Source organism: Prionailurus bengalensis, chromosome A2 (assembly GCF_016509475.1).
Source record: "Prionailurus bengalensis isolate Pbe53 chromosome A2, Fcat_Pben_1.1_paternal_pri, whole genome shotgun sequence".
Classification (NCBI taxonomy): Eukaryota; Metazoa; Chordata; class Mammalia; order Carnivora; family Felidae; genus Prionailurus; species Prionailurus bengalensis.
Window position 1 is genome coordinate 7,253,345 of NC_057348.1, and position 14,142 is coordinate 7,267,486.

The 14,142-nt window shown below is 40.2% G+C and overlaps 1 protein-coding gene across 3 annotated transcripts in view; it reads right to left on the minus strand.

Annotated features, from left to right (window-relative positions):
* Nucleotides 1–2,387: 2,387 nt before the first annotated feature.
* The window catches only part of LOC122486830 (zinc finger protein 426-like), a 32,266-nt gene continuing 20,511 nt past the window's right edge, over nucleotides 2,388–14,142 (minus strand). The window contains exons 2-7 of one of the 3 annotated variants that reach the window (XM_043586449.1): nucleotides 9,971–10,024; nucleotides 9,394–9,482; nucleotides 7,893–8,037; nucleotides 6,999–7,079; nucleotides 6,237–6,319; nucleotides 2,388–5,784 (exon numbers count right to left, since the gene is read on the minus strand). In XM_043586449.1, coding sequence (XP_043442384.1) covers nucleotides 4,600–5,784; nucleotides 6,237–6,319; nucleotides 6,999–7,079; nucleotides 7,893–8,037; nucleotides 9,394–9,482; nucleotides 9,971–9,995 — 1,608 coding nt within the window. In that variant the 5' untranslated portion in view covers nucleotides 9,996–10,024 and the 3' untranslated portion in view covers nucleotides 2,388–4,599. Of the gene's footprint in view, nucleotides 5,785–6,236; nucleotides 6,320–6,998; nucleotides 7,080–7,892; nucleotides 8,038–9,390; nucleotides 9,483–9,970; nucleotides 10,025–14,142 lie in introns of all 3 variants that reach the window. The other 2 variants (XM_043586450.1, XM_043586451.1) reach the window with 2 other exon arrangements.

A 14,142-nucleotide genomic window follows, 5' to 3' on the forward strand; every position in this document is an offset into this window, starting at 1 on the left:
CTGCACTAACAGTGAAGATCCTGCTTGGAATTCTCAATCTCTCCCTCTCTCTCTCTCTCTGCCCCTCCCCCCTCACACATGCACAAGCTCTCGCTCTCAAAGATAAACTTAAAAAAAAAAGAAAGCATAGGTGTGATAAAACAAGGACAATAAAAGGGAATGAAAAAAGGAGGCTAGAAGGGAAAGAGTGAGGCAATATCTCAGACTTACCCTGTGCAACATATACTACATAGAAACACCTCAGCAAACTACCATTTAAATCTAGATTCCTACACTGAAAGTTTCAAATCATATCACTGTTTCCAGGAAAAGTATGATAATCAATTAGGAGAGTGTCACATTTCCAGGATAAAGGCCATTCCAATTAGGATCTTTAAAAAACGGGGTAAATCAGAAAATACCTCTAAGAAATGTCAGGATTACATAAAATTGTACGTGTAAAACAACAGTCTTGATATGAAAAGCATGTTATTTGACTGTAATAAACTTTCCCTTGCATTATTTTAAGGGGAAAAGGTGAAGGAAGGATCAACGGCTGACAGAATTTTTTTAAGATTTATTTTTTATGTGATCTCCACACCCAACTGGGGCTTGAACTTAAAACCCTCAGATCAAGAGTCGCATGCACCACTAACTGAACCAGTCAGGTGCCCCAAGAGAGGATGATTTTTGAGGAAACCATGCTAGTGCTTGATGTATGTGCTTCACATCTAATGTTAGAGATCTAAGGAATGGCTGTACAAAATTGGACCAAGCACAGAATTTTAGTGCTACAAATAGGGACGAAAAGGAACAAAGGAATTACTGAAAAGGTTATTGAGGAAAAACAAATGCAGTGACAACTATAAGCAAATCACAGCTGCTTTGGGAACAGAGGAAATGTATCTTTTCAGAGGAAAAAATAACCAGAAGATTTAAATTCTTAACAATTGCATTTGCGTCCCTTGGTGTCCTCTTGGTTCAAAAGCCAGTGGCCCATCACAGACAGGGGCTCCTTGGCTGAGAAACCTACCAAGCACCCCAATCACATCACTCTTCCTCAGGCTGTACATGAAGAGGGTTCAGCATGGAGGTGAACACACTACATTACTGAGGCAATTCAGCTTCTATAGGAAGAATGGATCGACCAGAACTGAGGTCGAACACAAGCCGCCTCCCACAGGAAAAGGAGAAAACATAGGTAGCATTAGGAAGTCAATAAAAACTAGAGAAGAATAGACGGGAGGAAAAAATACAAACTATCAATGGAACAAAAAATCTTTGAAAAGATCAATGTAATCAACATTTACATAGTAATAGAAAAAGAAAAAAAGACTTAAATTACTAAAACCAGAAATGAAAGTGGGGGCATTACTGTGATTCTACAGGGGGGAAAAGGGATTGGGAGAGACTGTATGCCAATAAATTTGATAATCTAGATGAAATGGAAAAATTCCTAAAATCACAAAACCTACCAATACTAAATGACAAAATAGATAAAGAATAAAGGGAAAAAAGAATTCTGTTACAAACCTATAATGAGCAAGGAGATTGAACCTGTAATAAAGAATCTCACGACAAAGAAAATCCCTAGATGACTACACCCAAATGAAAGCTATTGATCAGCAAAGGAAACAAACAAAAAAACACAACATAGTGAATGGGAGAAGATAATTGCAAAGGACATATCTGTTAATAGACTAATACCCAAATACACAAAGAAAATACACAATTAGGGGCCCCTGGCTGACTCACTCAGTGGAAATTACAACTCTTGATCTCAGGGTCGTGAGTTCAAGTCCGATGTAGGGTGTAGAGATTACTTACAAATAAAATCCTTAAACAAAAGAAAAAAAAAAAAGAAATCACAATTAAACATCAAAAAAATCCAATTAAAGAATAAGCAGAGGACCCCAACTGTACATTTTTCCAAAAAAGGCAGATGGCCAACACAGGAAAAGATGATCAACACCACTGATTTTCAGAGAAATGTAGACCAAAAAAATACAAAAAATTTTTTTTGAAGATTAGAATACACTAAATGTCTTTGCATGCAAATATAGGGGGAGACATTGCTTATGGGTTGAAAGTCCAGTGCACAAAATATTCTAATTCTAATCTGCAAAAATGATTTAGAGATTCATAAAGTAAGTATATGCACTTACTAAAGAATAGGCCAATTTTCATTAAAAATTTCAGGGTTGACTGGCTTGCTCAGTGGGTAGAGCATTCAACTAACTCTCAGGGTCTTGAGTTTGAGCCCTAGTTTGGCACAGAGATTACTTAAGGAAAAAAAAAGTTTCGAGCAATGACAGCAAAGACTACTACACCCCATTATTACCCAAAAATAAATACCAAAAGACGTCTCAAATTGCCAGTAAATAAAATAATTCAGGCTAAACACAGAATTCATTATATCCAAATGGAGTTTTTTCTATAATTACAAGATTGGTTCAACATTGGAAAATCAATTAATCATACTTAGAAACACACAAATATATGGAAATCTAAGCAATGACAGAAGTGGCACTATAGAGACAAAAAGAAAGATTATCTTTTCAGTAAATGGTCCAGGTAATTTCGATATCTAAGCAAGAGAGACAATCAGACATAGAGTCATACCATACACTAACATACTTCAGATGGGTTACATAAATACAAAAATATGAGATCACAGAATATATATATAAACAAGGTACAACAAAATATCTGGATACATGAGAAAATTATAAATCTGACTCACAAAACTAAGAACTTTTCATTAAGAAAACATGAAAAATAAACAGACTTCTGGCACTTTTTCCACTTCATATACAACTTTGTTATCCACTAATACCAGAGATTCAGAGCTCACCTGTTTGACTTATCTCATGCAGCACTTAATAACGCTGTTACTACTAGTCCAAGTAGTTAGATAAGGCCAACCTGCAGTACTGACCTCAACCGTGAAGTCAAGGACTTAGTCTCATTTGACCGTGAACAAGTTCCGTTAGGTAAGACATGTAGGCTTTGAGATGACTAATGATGTCACCTAAGGAAGGCCAATGTATTATATGCCACAACCCACTCAAAGCAGTGAAGACCACACCCATACCCAAGAGAATCACACTGTAACCCAATCTCATCCAAACACAAACATACCACAAATGTGCCCAGGTCACTTCTGATCAGGATTTATCATTAAGCTTAATCCGAAATGTTCTACACTGGTTTCATTAAGCCCCATAGGAAGTGACATTAAGCAGCTGCAGCCTCCATGGCCACCCACAACATAACCAAAGGCTACTCAAGTGTCACAGGTGTAATGAATGTGTTCACACAAAATTGAAACTAGGTTGTGATGGTCTGTGTCTCTATCCAAAGACCACTTTCAAGAACTGCCAGTGATGCATCAAGTACATCAGGATACCAGGACCTGCCATAATCACATGGTTTTGTGTTTTATAGCATACAAAAGGATGAGAAACTAACCAAGTCACATGCCAGATGCAGTTGTTCCTGAACACACACACAAATGACATAATTGTTCTTCCAGGATGTGGTGATGTAAGAACAAAGAGAACATTCTCCATTCCCAGCCTCTCACTGGGAAGCTACCAAAAATTAACACAATATTTCCTTCCCTACTACTGGGAGTCTTGCTCTCCTTCTAGGACCATGAAATTAGGATGTATACCCACACCATTCCTAAAGTCTTTCCTGACCCAAAGGGGTCAAGTGTGAGAAGGACAAGAGCATTTCCAGAAAATTTAGAGACATGTCACCCACCTGGGCCAGCAGGAGGGAATACAGATGGATTCCATGAGCAGTGAACTAATTCAAGTGGTCACCATCTTCACAGTATTAGATAAGGTCCATACAACTAGAGACCCCAGGTGGTTTGAATAGCATTAAGTCTAAAACTGCTTGTCTCACATGGGTCTAGACTGCAACCTGGTGTAGAAACTCGACTAGCATAGCACAGACAGCTGAATAAAGAAAGCCAAAATATTCCCAAAAATAGTGGGGGTAGAGCAGCACATGTTCACAGGTCTACAAAACCACCCTATTAGTGGAGTTCCACACGTCTCTTACACATTGAACAACTTCACTGTTGTTCCAGCGTGGGTTGTAGGGTGTCCTGATTGCTTTCCAACATTGCTAACTTCATACAAGATCTAGTTAGGGAGTTCTTCCATGTATTCAATGGGACACCTGTAGACTTTCCCACATTTCTCATATTCAGTCAGTATCCCTCCAATGTGGCTTCTTTCGTGTTTTTGAAATGAACTGGAAAAACTGAGGCTTTCCCACGTTTATCATGTATGTAAGTCTTCTATCCATTGTGCATTTTTAGGCGTTTTAGTAAGTCATGACGACAATGTGAAGGCTTTATCACATTCTTTACATTCACAGTTTCTCTCTGGGGTCAATTTTTACATGTTGAGTTAGGCTTGAGGAAACAGTGAAGGCCTTCAGTCAGTGTGTACATTCAAAGGACTTGTCTCCAGTGGGACTTCAAATGTGTATTTACAGATGTGGAAGTGGTGTAGGCTTTCCCACATTCCATACACTCACAGGGCTTCGCTCTAGTGTGAGTTCTCAAATGGAATTTCCCACGTTCACCACTTCCTAGGTCTTCTATCCATTGTGAGTTCGTAAATGTTTTTTAAGGAATGAGGGCCAAGCAAAAGCTTTTCCACATTCCTTACATTGATAGGGTTTTGCTCCAGTGTGAACTGTTAAATGTCCAACTAAGCTTGAAGAAAGGTGGAAGGATTTCCCACATTCCTTGCATTCATAGGGTTTCTCTCCAGTGTGGATTCTCAAATGTTCATTAAGTCGTGAGGAGTTAACGAAGGCTTTCCCACATTCCTTGCATTTATATGGCCTCTCTCCAGTGTGAATTCTCAAATGTGCTTTAAGAATTGAGGAACTACTGAGGGCTTTCCCGCATTCCTTACATTTATAGGGCTTCTCACCACTGTGAGTTTGAACATGTCTACGAAAGCCTGAAATCCAAGCAAAGCATTTCCCACATTCCTGACATTCAAAGGGCTTCTCTCCAGTATGAATTCTCAAATGATGATTAAGATATGAGGAACTACTGAGGGCTTTCCCACATATCATACATTTATAAGGCTTCTCACCAGTGTGAGTTTGAACATGATTACGAAGCATTGAGGGCCACTGGAAGTGTTTCCCGCATTCTTTACATTCATAGGGCTTCTCTCCAGTGTGAATCATAAAATGTATATAAAGGTGTGAGGAAGTGTAGAAAGATTTTCCACATTCGCTACATACAAATGGTTTTATTCCAGCGTGAAATCGACTGATGTGTTTATTGAGACGTTTCACATTTGCGTAACACTTCCCACACTCCCTACATTCATAGGGGTCTCTGACCGTGTGCATTTGCATATACACAGGGTGACCTGCTGAGGGAACTGAGATCCCTGGAAATGGAAGCATCCATTCATCGAGGTCTCCTCCACCGTGACTTCTCCCCTGTGTCTGAAAGTGGGAATGACTAATGAACGTCATCCCACAGCCACTATTTTCAGAAGGCTTCTCTGCCAGACTGGTTCTCTCATACATGCTGTATGGAGTCAGGTGGAAGGCTTTACCACCCTGACTCAATTCAGAAAGCTTCTCTCTCGTAGAGCTTTCCTTTTGCAGAGGACGGAAGCTGTTGGCATACTGAGTATGCTCAAAAGTGTTCTCTCTATTTTCCGTTCTCATGTGTGTCTTAAGGAGTAAGTGTTGGCTTAAGATTTTCCCACTTTGCTCATACTCGGAGAGCTCTGCTCCCTGGTGGGTCCTTTCCTGTTGATAAACAGATGAAAGTTGATGATCAGATTTTCAGATTCATTACAGATTTCACACTTATAAAGCTAAAAACATGATGATTCTTCCCATTTTCATTACATAAACACAGCTCCTGCTGAATGCCTTCAAGTTAAATGAGGGAACTCCTCTGACAAAAACCGATGCCATCTACTCTGCTCTTAGAAACATTCCATTAAAATTGCACGAAAATGTTTAGACTCAATCCCTCTTATATATGCGGAAACTTGTACTTGTGGGATCTAGGAAGCAACAACTTCCAAGACAGGTTTGGATTATCCTCCCAAATCATAATCGAGTATCTCTGAATTGCCTTCTCTTGGATGAATGCCACTTGTCTCAAATACCTCCTACTTGCACTGATTTTAAAACAAAACTACCAATCTTTTTTTTAATGTGGAAAAATAGGAGATATCACAACTCAACCTTACTTTTTGAATTTCTCTGGCTGTTCTTCCTTCCCCCAAATCCTGGAGAGATGGTGACTCTTTGCTTTGATGTTGAGTTTGCCATTCTAAAGTAAAACAAATGTAAGCATTTGCAGAAACAAATGATAGGTTAAACAATTAAAAAAAGATAAGACTCAGTTTTCTTTACTTTCATATTAAAAACTGTGAAAAAGGGGGCACATGGGTAGATCAGTCAGTTTAGCATCTGATTCTTGATTTTGGCTCAGGTCATGACCTCACGGTTTTGAGATTGAGCCCCATGTCAGGCTCCATGCCAACAGGTGGAGCCTGCTTGGGATTCTCTCTCTCTCAAAATAAATAAACATTTAAAAAAAGTGTTGATAAAACAATAAAGAAAAAAGATTTCAGCAGTTTGTCTATGGGAAAATTTGGCACTAAGTGCAGATGGTCAAACTGTGGTGGTCTGCTAAAAAATAATTTTTGGAAAATTAAATATCGTGAGCAAAAACAGACTATTATCAAGGTAGAAAAGTAGGAAACCTCTGGACAACTAAGTTTACCAAAATGATATCTTAAAGAAGAAACAGGTCACTTTGTGACATCATAGAAAGCTTAAGTAAAAGAGGGAAGGAAGTTAAGGATACGCAAAAACATCAGAGACAAATGGTTTCAGCACTATGAGACAAAATGAATCTTAAATTTTACACATTGCGAGTATGCCATATTTCAGACTGACTAGTGACATTCTTCTCATTCACCAGCGATATCTGTCACAACACTCACCTGGGAAAACTCCTTTCTCCACTGTCCTCAACTCTTCTTGTTCCAACCTAGCTACTAGGCTGGGTTTTGACTGTTGATATCCTGTCCAGGGGGAAAGGTACATTAATAGAAGAGGACTGTGTAAGAAATGACAAAGCTTCTGATGAAAACAGTAAAATCATTTCAAAAGGACTAGAAAAGCAAATCAAAAGATTACTTACCTCTGACTCTGAAAGCCTAACCCAAAGGTATGTACACATTTACAGAGCACATAGACATTTATCCAAACAGCAAATAAAGGAGGTGAGGAAAGGAGACCTTCCTTTTGATGGGGAAAGCACTAAAGCTATAGTACTCAAATGCTGGAGTGTGTCGTAATCATCAGGATGGCTTATTGAACATAGAAGACAGGGCAACAGCACCAGCTTTATAATTCAGAATGTCAAAAGTAGGGTCTGATTTGGGGCGTCTGGGTGGCTCAGTCAGTTAAGCGTCCAAACTTCAGCTCAGGTCATGATCTTGTGGTCTATGAGTTCGAGCCCCACGTCAGGTTCTGTGCTAACAGCTCGGAGTCTGGAGCCTGCTTCCGATTCTGTGTGTCCCTCTCTCTGCCCCTCCCCAGCTTGTGCTGTGTGTCTCTCTCTCAAAAATAAATAAACATTAAAAAAATATATGTTAAAAACAAAACCCGGGGTCTGACAATGTAAATTCCTAACAATGATAGTGTTAGTTACTGTTGGCCCTAATGCCACATTTATGGAAAACCCATTAAAGATTACAACCCATTAGTGCAGGCACTATGCATCTCTTATTTCCAATTATGTTTCAGATTAGGCATCACCAAGGCTGGAACGCCAAAAATACATAGTACAAATTTGTTCCTAAAGATGTTACAAGGAATGTTGGCAGCCTTACCTACTGTGACCAGGTTCTGGTAGTTCTCCAGCATCACGTTTCTGTATAGGTTTCTCTGAGCAAGGTCCAGTAATATCCACTCCTCCTGGGTGAAGTCCAATGCCACGTCGTCAAAGGTCACTGCGTCGTCAAAGGTCACTGCAATCTAAACCATCACACCGGGATTGGCTTGAGACAAGAAACATCTCCGCCAACATTCATGGGAGAATGAGGACAGGAGACTCAATACCGATGCAGGGTTATGAGGTTTCTCATTATCCTCCCATGGTTCTGTGGTCCTAGGTACTCTTCTCTCAATCTAGACTCACTCACTGCTCCTCTCCACTCATATGGTTTTAATGTCACCTTTTATTTATTTTTTTAATTTTTTTATTATTTTTAGTTTTTTTTTAAATTTTCTTTTAACGTTTATTTTTGAGACAGAGAGAGACAAAGCATGAATGGGGGAGGGTCAGAGAGAGGGAGACACGGAATCTGAAACAGGCTCCAGGCTCTGAGCCGTCACCACAGAGCCCGACGCGGGGCCCGAACTCACGGACCGCGAGATCATGACCTGAGCCCAAGTCAGCCGCTTAACCGACTGAGCCACCCAGGCGCCCCATAAGGTCTTGTTTAAAAGGTGACATTAGGGGCGCCTGGGTGGCGCAGTCGGTTAAGCGTCCGACTTCAGCCAGGTCACGATCTCGCGGTCCGGGAGTTCGAGCCCCGTGTCGGGCTCTGGGCTGATGGCTCAGAGTCTGGAGCCTGTTTCTGATTCTGTATTTCCCTCTCTCTCTGCCCCTCCCCCATTCATGCTCTGTCTCTCTCTGTCCCAAAAATAAATAAACGTTGAAAAAAAAAAAAAAAAGGTGACATTAAGGGGCGCCTGGGTGGCTCAGTCGGTTAAGCGGCTGACTTGGGCTCAGGTCATGATCTCGCGGTCCGTGAGTTCGGGCCCCGCGTCGGGCTCTGTGGTGATGGCTCAGAGCCTGGAGCCTGTTTCAGATTCTGTGTCTCCCTCTCTCTGACCCTCCCCTGTTCATGCTGTCTCTCCCTGTCTCAAAAATAAATAAAACATAAAAAAAAAAATTTTTTTTTAATAAAAAATAAAAAAATAAACAAGACCTTATGTCAGCTTAACCACAGTAGTAGGTCTTCACAGTTTCCTCTACTATGACACACTCCTGAGCATGCTACAGTTCCTTCATAAACAGCACAGAATAACTGAATTCTTTGAGAAAAGGACACTTATACTGTCATGTCAGAGCTCACAGCAAGGCGGAAGCCTGCATTTGGAATCCATGAGCTTCCGGATTGATTACCGAAATACCAGAATTTTTTCAGGGTAATCCCTTTTTGATAGGAGAGTTTCTACTTCCAGAGGAAATTCATCTGGGAACTCAGTCCTTGTCTGCAGTTTATTTGCTTTAGGAAGCTCAGGACACAGGTGTGCCTAGAAACAATGTGTTCACCTGGTGGATGTAAATATGGCTTTCTGTTGACTGATACGCTTTTTTATTACCTGATTATAATTTTTCGGCCTGACAGCCACCATCCCTTCTACCTCTGTGTTTTCCTCAGGATGGGAGAAAGGATTCCTAGAAAGAAGATCTTGGGGAAAGGAAAGGATACTTCAGAATACAGAATTGACCCTAGTTCCCAGAATCACCCACCTGAAAATCATTCCATCCTAATTTAAGATCCCCATATATCCCTGCATGAGAAATCTCACAGAAACACACACTACTGCCATAAAATACAATAGCCCTGCGTCACCTGGAGCCAGAAAAGGGACTTGCTAGACATGCTACCCATGAAGAAAGAGGTCATGGTCTTATTTTACAGGTATGGAAACTTAACCCCTAAAACATTTGGTTCTTTATTTGCCCAAAATAATAAAACTCATCAATGAGATTATGTACCAACAATTCCCAACACACACACAAGGAAGCTGACTTAGATAATAGCATTCTCTGGCATATTTCAGCTCTTTCTAAAAGAACAGCAGTATGACTATTTTAGGACCAGGTTGTTGGACTCCAGGTTGTGTGGGGATGACCTTTAGAATTCTCTGGAAATGAGAATCAATAATGACTTACCATGGGTCAAGTCAATGGTTGCCATCCTGGGAGAGTGACGGTGAAGTCTACCTACTGGGAAATTTGATCACTTCAGTACAACTTATGAATCTAGGTGAATATGACAATCTTCATTATTCTTGACATTGGGATACCCACAGTCCTTTTCATACCAATCATTAATCAGCAAGCATTGCCAATCCATCATCAAACATCACACATTAGCTGTCTCTCTGAAGGTGGTATGTGGGAAATTACTGAAAATGGTATAATCTATGGCATGAAAGTCACTAATATCAATTACCATTCACTGCAAATCAGTATGTGACAGATATCTGTCTCACTAACTTTATGTATACCAGCTCACTTAATTAGCATAACAACCCATTTCAATAGATATCACTAGCCCTACTTAATAGCTGATAAAGCTAGATTCATAGAACACTAATCATTGGTCCACCACCCTCCAATTAGGAAAAAGAAATCCAGAATTGAATGCAGACAGGCTTGTCTCAAATGTGTGATCTGAGGTTCTCATTCGCAAATATGATCAGTTGTCAATCTAGACCTGCACTGTCCAGTTTAGTAGCCACCAGTCGCATACGCTATTGAGTACCTGATATGCAGTTAGTAAAACAGGATTTTAAATTTTGTTTAGGTAAACTTAAATACATCTACATTCTCAACTGTATTTATTACATGCACATACAAAGTACATGTCATGAAAATTTTATGTCCAGTGAATTTTGAAATCTTACTATGACTTAAAGAATTTAAGATACTTCCATTTTAGCGGTGCCTGAGTGGCTCGGTCAGTTAAGTGTCCAACTTCAGCTCAGGTCACAATCTCACTACTTGTGGGTTCGAGCCCTGCAGCAGGCTCTGTGCCAACAGCTCAGAGCCCGGAGTCTGCTTCAGATTCTGTGTCTCCCTCTCTGCCCCTCCCCTGATGGTGCTGTCTGTCTCTAAAAAATGAATAAACATTAAAAAAAAAAAAATGAAGAAAATTTAAAAAAAAAAACCTTCAATTCTTATATGGGTTACATGCTGAAATATTTGGAATAGATGGGATAAAGTACATTATTACGTATGATCTCTTTTTGTTTATTTCATGTACAGAAAAGCTTTAATCATATACATGGCCTGCAGGTCATATGTCCATTGGCTAGCATTAGCCTAGAATACTGCTGGACATTATATAGAAGAGAAAAATGAAGTGTTTTATTTAGTTAATACCTTGAGCTTTGGTTGATGGAGCTTACAGTGGCTTGGAGCCCTGAACCTCCTTTTTTAAGTTATCATAATAGGTTTATTCTTTCATTCTTTCCACAAACAATTATGATAATTGTGGTCCTGTGCTAGGCACTAAGTAGAAAACAGTGAAATATACAAAAAATGTCCCAGGATTTAATGACCCAACATTCCTAAGGGACAAGATACTCAATTATTAATGGATACATCCATTCATCAGAGCTTATGGAGGAAAAACTCAAATAGGTGAGAAAATAAAGACTATCCTATATACAAGCACAAAGGTATACATGAATATTTTGGATTGCTTCTTGGGCAAGGTAAAGACAGAAAAAGAAAAAAACCATAGGCTGTTCTAAACAGGACCCAAAAATATATGAAAAATAATTATGGAAGGATTTTAAAGACTCAGAAGACATTTCAAGTATTCAGCAGCTTCAACGGGTCTTGACTGAGACTTAGTTCAGTTAAGGTTTGCCCACTTCCCCTTACCCTGGAAAGGAGCAATGCCAAATCAGTCTGTGTTTCACACTGGTCTATTTTAGGAGTCTTCCCAGAAAACCTTCTTTTTGTATTATCACTTCTCACCAGGTTTTTATATTTACTCCATTGTTAATAAGGCTTCCTTCTTGCCTGGGTGGCTCAGTTGGCTAAGTATCCGACTTCAGCTCAGATCATGATCTCACAGCTCTTGAGTTCGAGCCCTGCGTCAGGCTCTGAGCTTAGCTGGAGCCTGCTTCAGATTCTATGTCTCCCTCTCTCTCTGCCCCTCCCCTACTTGTGCTCTCTCTGTCTCTCTCAAAAATAAAACATTAAAAAGAATCATAAGGCTTCCTTCTCACTTTAATATCTTTTAACCTGATACAGTTCAAACGATAACTCCTATGTTAAAGACTAATGACTTTTGGGGCACCAGGGTAGCTCAGTCAGTTAAGGATCCTACTCTTGATTTCAGCTCAGGTCATGATCTCACGGTTCATTGGCTCGAGACGGCATCAGGCTCCACGCTGACAGTGTGGAGCCTCCTTGGGATGGTCTCTCCCCCACTCTCTCTCTCTACCCCTCCCACACGTGTGCACATGATAAATAAATGAACTTACAAAAATTAATGACTTTTCAATAAATTAAACACAGAACAGCAGCCCAAATGCTGATCTACAAAACTGAATCCAAATGATGGTAAACACTAGAAGTTCCAGTTTCTTTACCATAAATGAAATCAACCCTCATGACCCAAAAATCTTTTTTTCCAAGAATTCTTATTCTACAGGTGAAAAGACCAGAACCCTGAAAATAACAAGCTGTCACAAACACTGCATCTCAAATGCTAGTATAGATTGCACTTACTCCTAGAGGTCTCAAAATGGGGCCTTTGAGCTGAATAAGCCCACAAATGTGTTTACTTTTGTAGCATGTGCACAAACATTTTTCCATTTGGTTTTGTTTCCTTTTCTGATGGAGATGTAAGTGCTATGCAATCAAAAGTGTAGATCTTGGGGCACCTGGGTGGCGCAGTCGGTTAAGCCTCCGACTTCAGCCAGGTCACGATCTCGCGGTCCGTGAGTTCGAGCCCCGCGTCGGGCTCTGGGCTGATGGCTCAGAGCCTGGAGCCTGTTTCCGATTCTGTGTCTCCCTCTCTCTCTGCCCCTCCCCCGTTCATGCTCTGTCTCTCTCTGTCCCAAAAATAAATAAACGTTGAAAAAAAAAAAATTAAAAACAAAAAAAAAGTGTAGATCTTGGGGCACCTGGGTGGCTCAGTCGGTTGAGCGTCCGTCTTCAGCTCAGGTCACGATCTCGTGGTCCGCGGGTTTGAGCCCCGCGTCAGGCTCTGGGCTGATGGCTCAGAGCCTGGAGCCTGCTTCCAATTCTGTGTCTCCCTCTCTCTCTGCCACTCCCCCGTTCATGCTGTGTCTCTCTCTGTCTCAAAGATAAATAAACATTAAAAAAAATTTTTTTTTTAAAAAGTGTAGATCTTAAGTATTTTCTGGATGAGCTCTAACAACTGTAGTTACTCACCTTATCACAGTCTTAAAAAAATAGAGAATGGACAGCATATTGAACTTCTAAAAACACAAACATACTCGTCTCCCTGAAAAGCCCTCTTCAGCCTTCTAGTTCACTCCCTCACCCTAATTCCAGACAATCTGTTTCTGATTTCTTTCAGTTTCTATCAGTTCCTAGATAGGTTACTCAGTTTGTAAAACGTTTACAAATATATATGCTGACTTTTCTATTTAAAGAAACAATAAGGGAAAAACATTCTTAAATCTCCCAGTGAATTTTGGACTTGTCCACTTCTTCTTATGTTTCTGTCAAGCACTGGTTTATACCTTGTGCAACAATATTATTGGGTACATACAAATTTTGAAATTGAATCACATTAGAGATATTGAATCACCTACCGTAAAGAACTCTATGTGTAGTAATGATCTATGACAATGCTGTCTGACATGGAGATCCATTTTCTTTTGGAGAGCTCTTTGGGTATCAAAGATGCCCTTTATTTTCCAATACGTGACATAGGCCCTGGTTCAGTGAGGGCACCAAGTGATTGCTGACTGACAGACCAAGACCAGAGTCCCTACGTCACTCAAAGCACATCTAACTAGGAGCACCTGGCTGGCTCAGTCAACAGGGCACACAACTCTGGATCACAGGGTCATGAGCTCAAGCCCCAAGGTAGGTGTGGAGGCTCATTTAATAAAAAAAATGTTTAATTTATAAAAAACACAGTACATCTATCTAGATTACATTGAAATAACAGTCCCTGACAAAATATATATCCCAGGTTTTAGGAGATGTAGTTAAGTACTCTAATATGAGTGTGGGGTCTCATGCTTCTGAGCACTCACCCACCAGCTAGGGCATGTCTGTAAACTTCTTCCCCACAGACCCCCTAATGTGGATACTCGGGTGCTGCTTCTTATACCTGTTGTCACCCA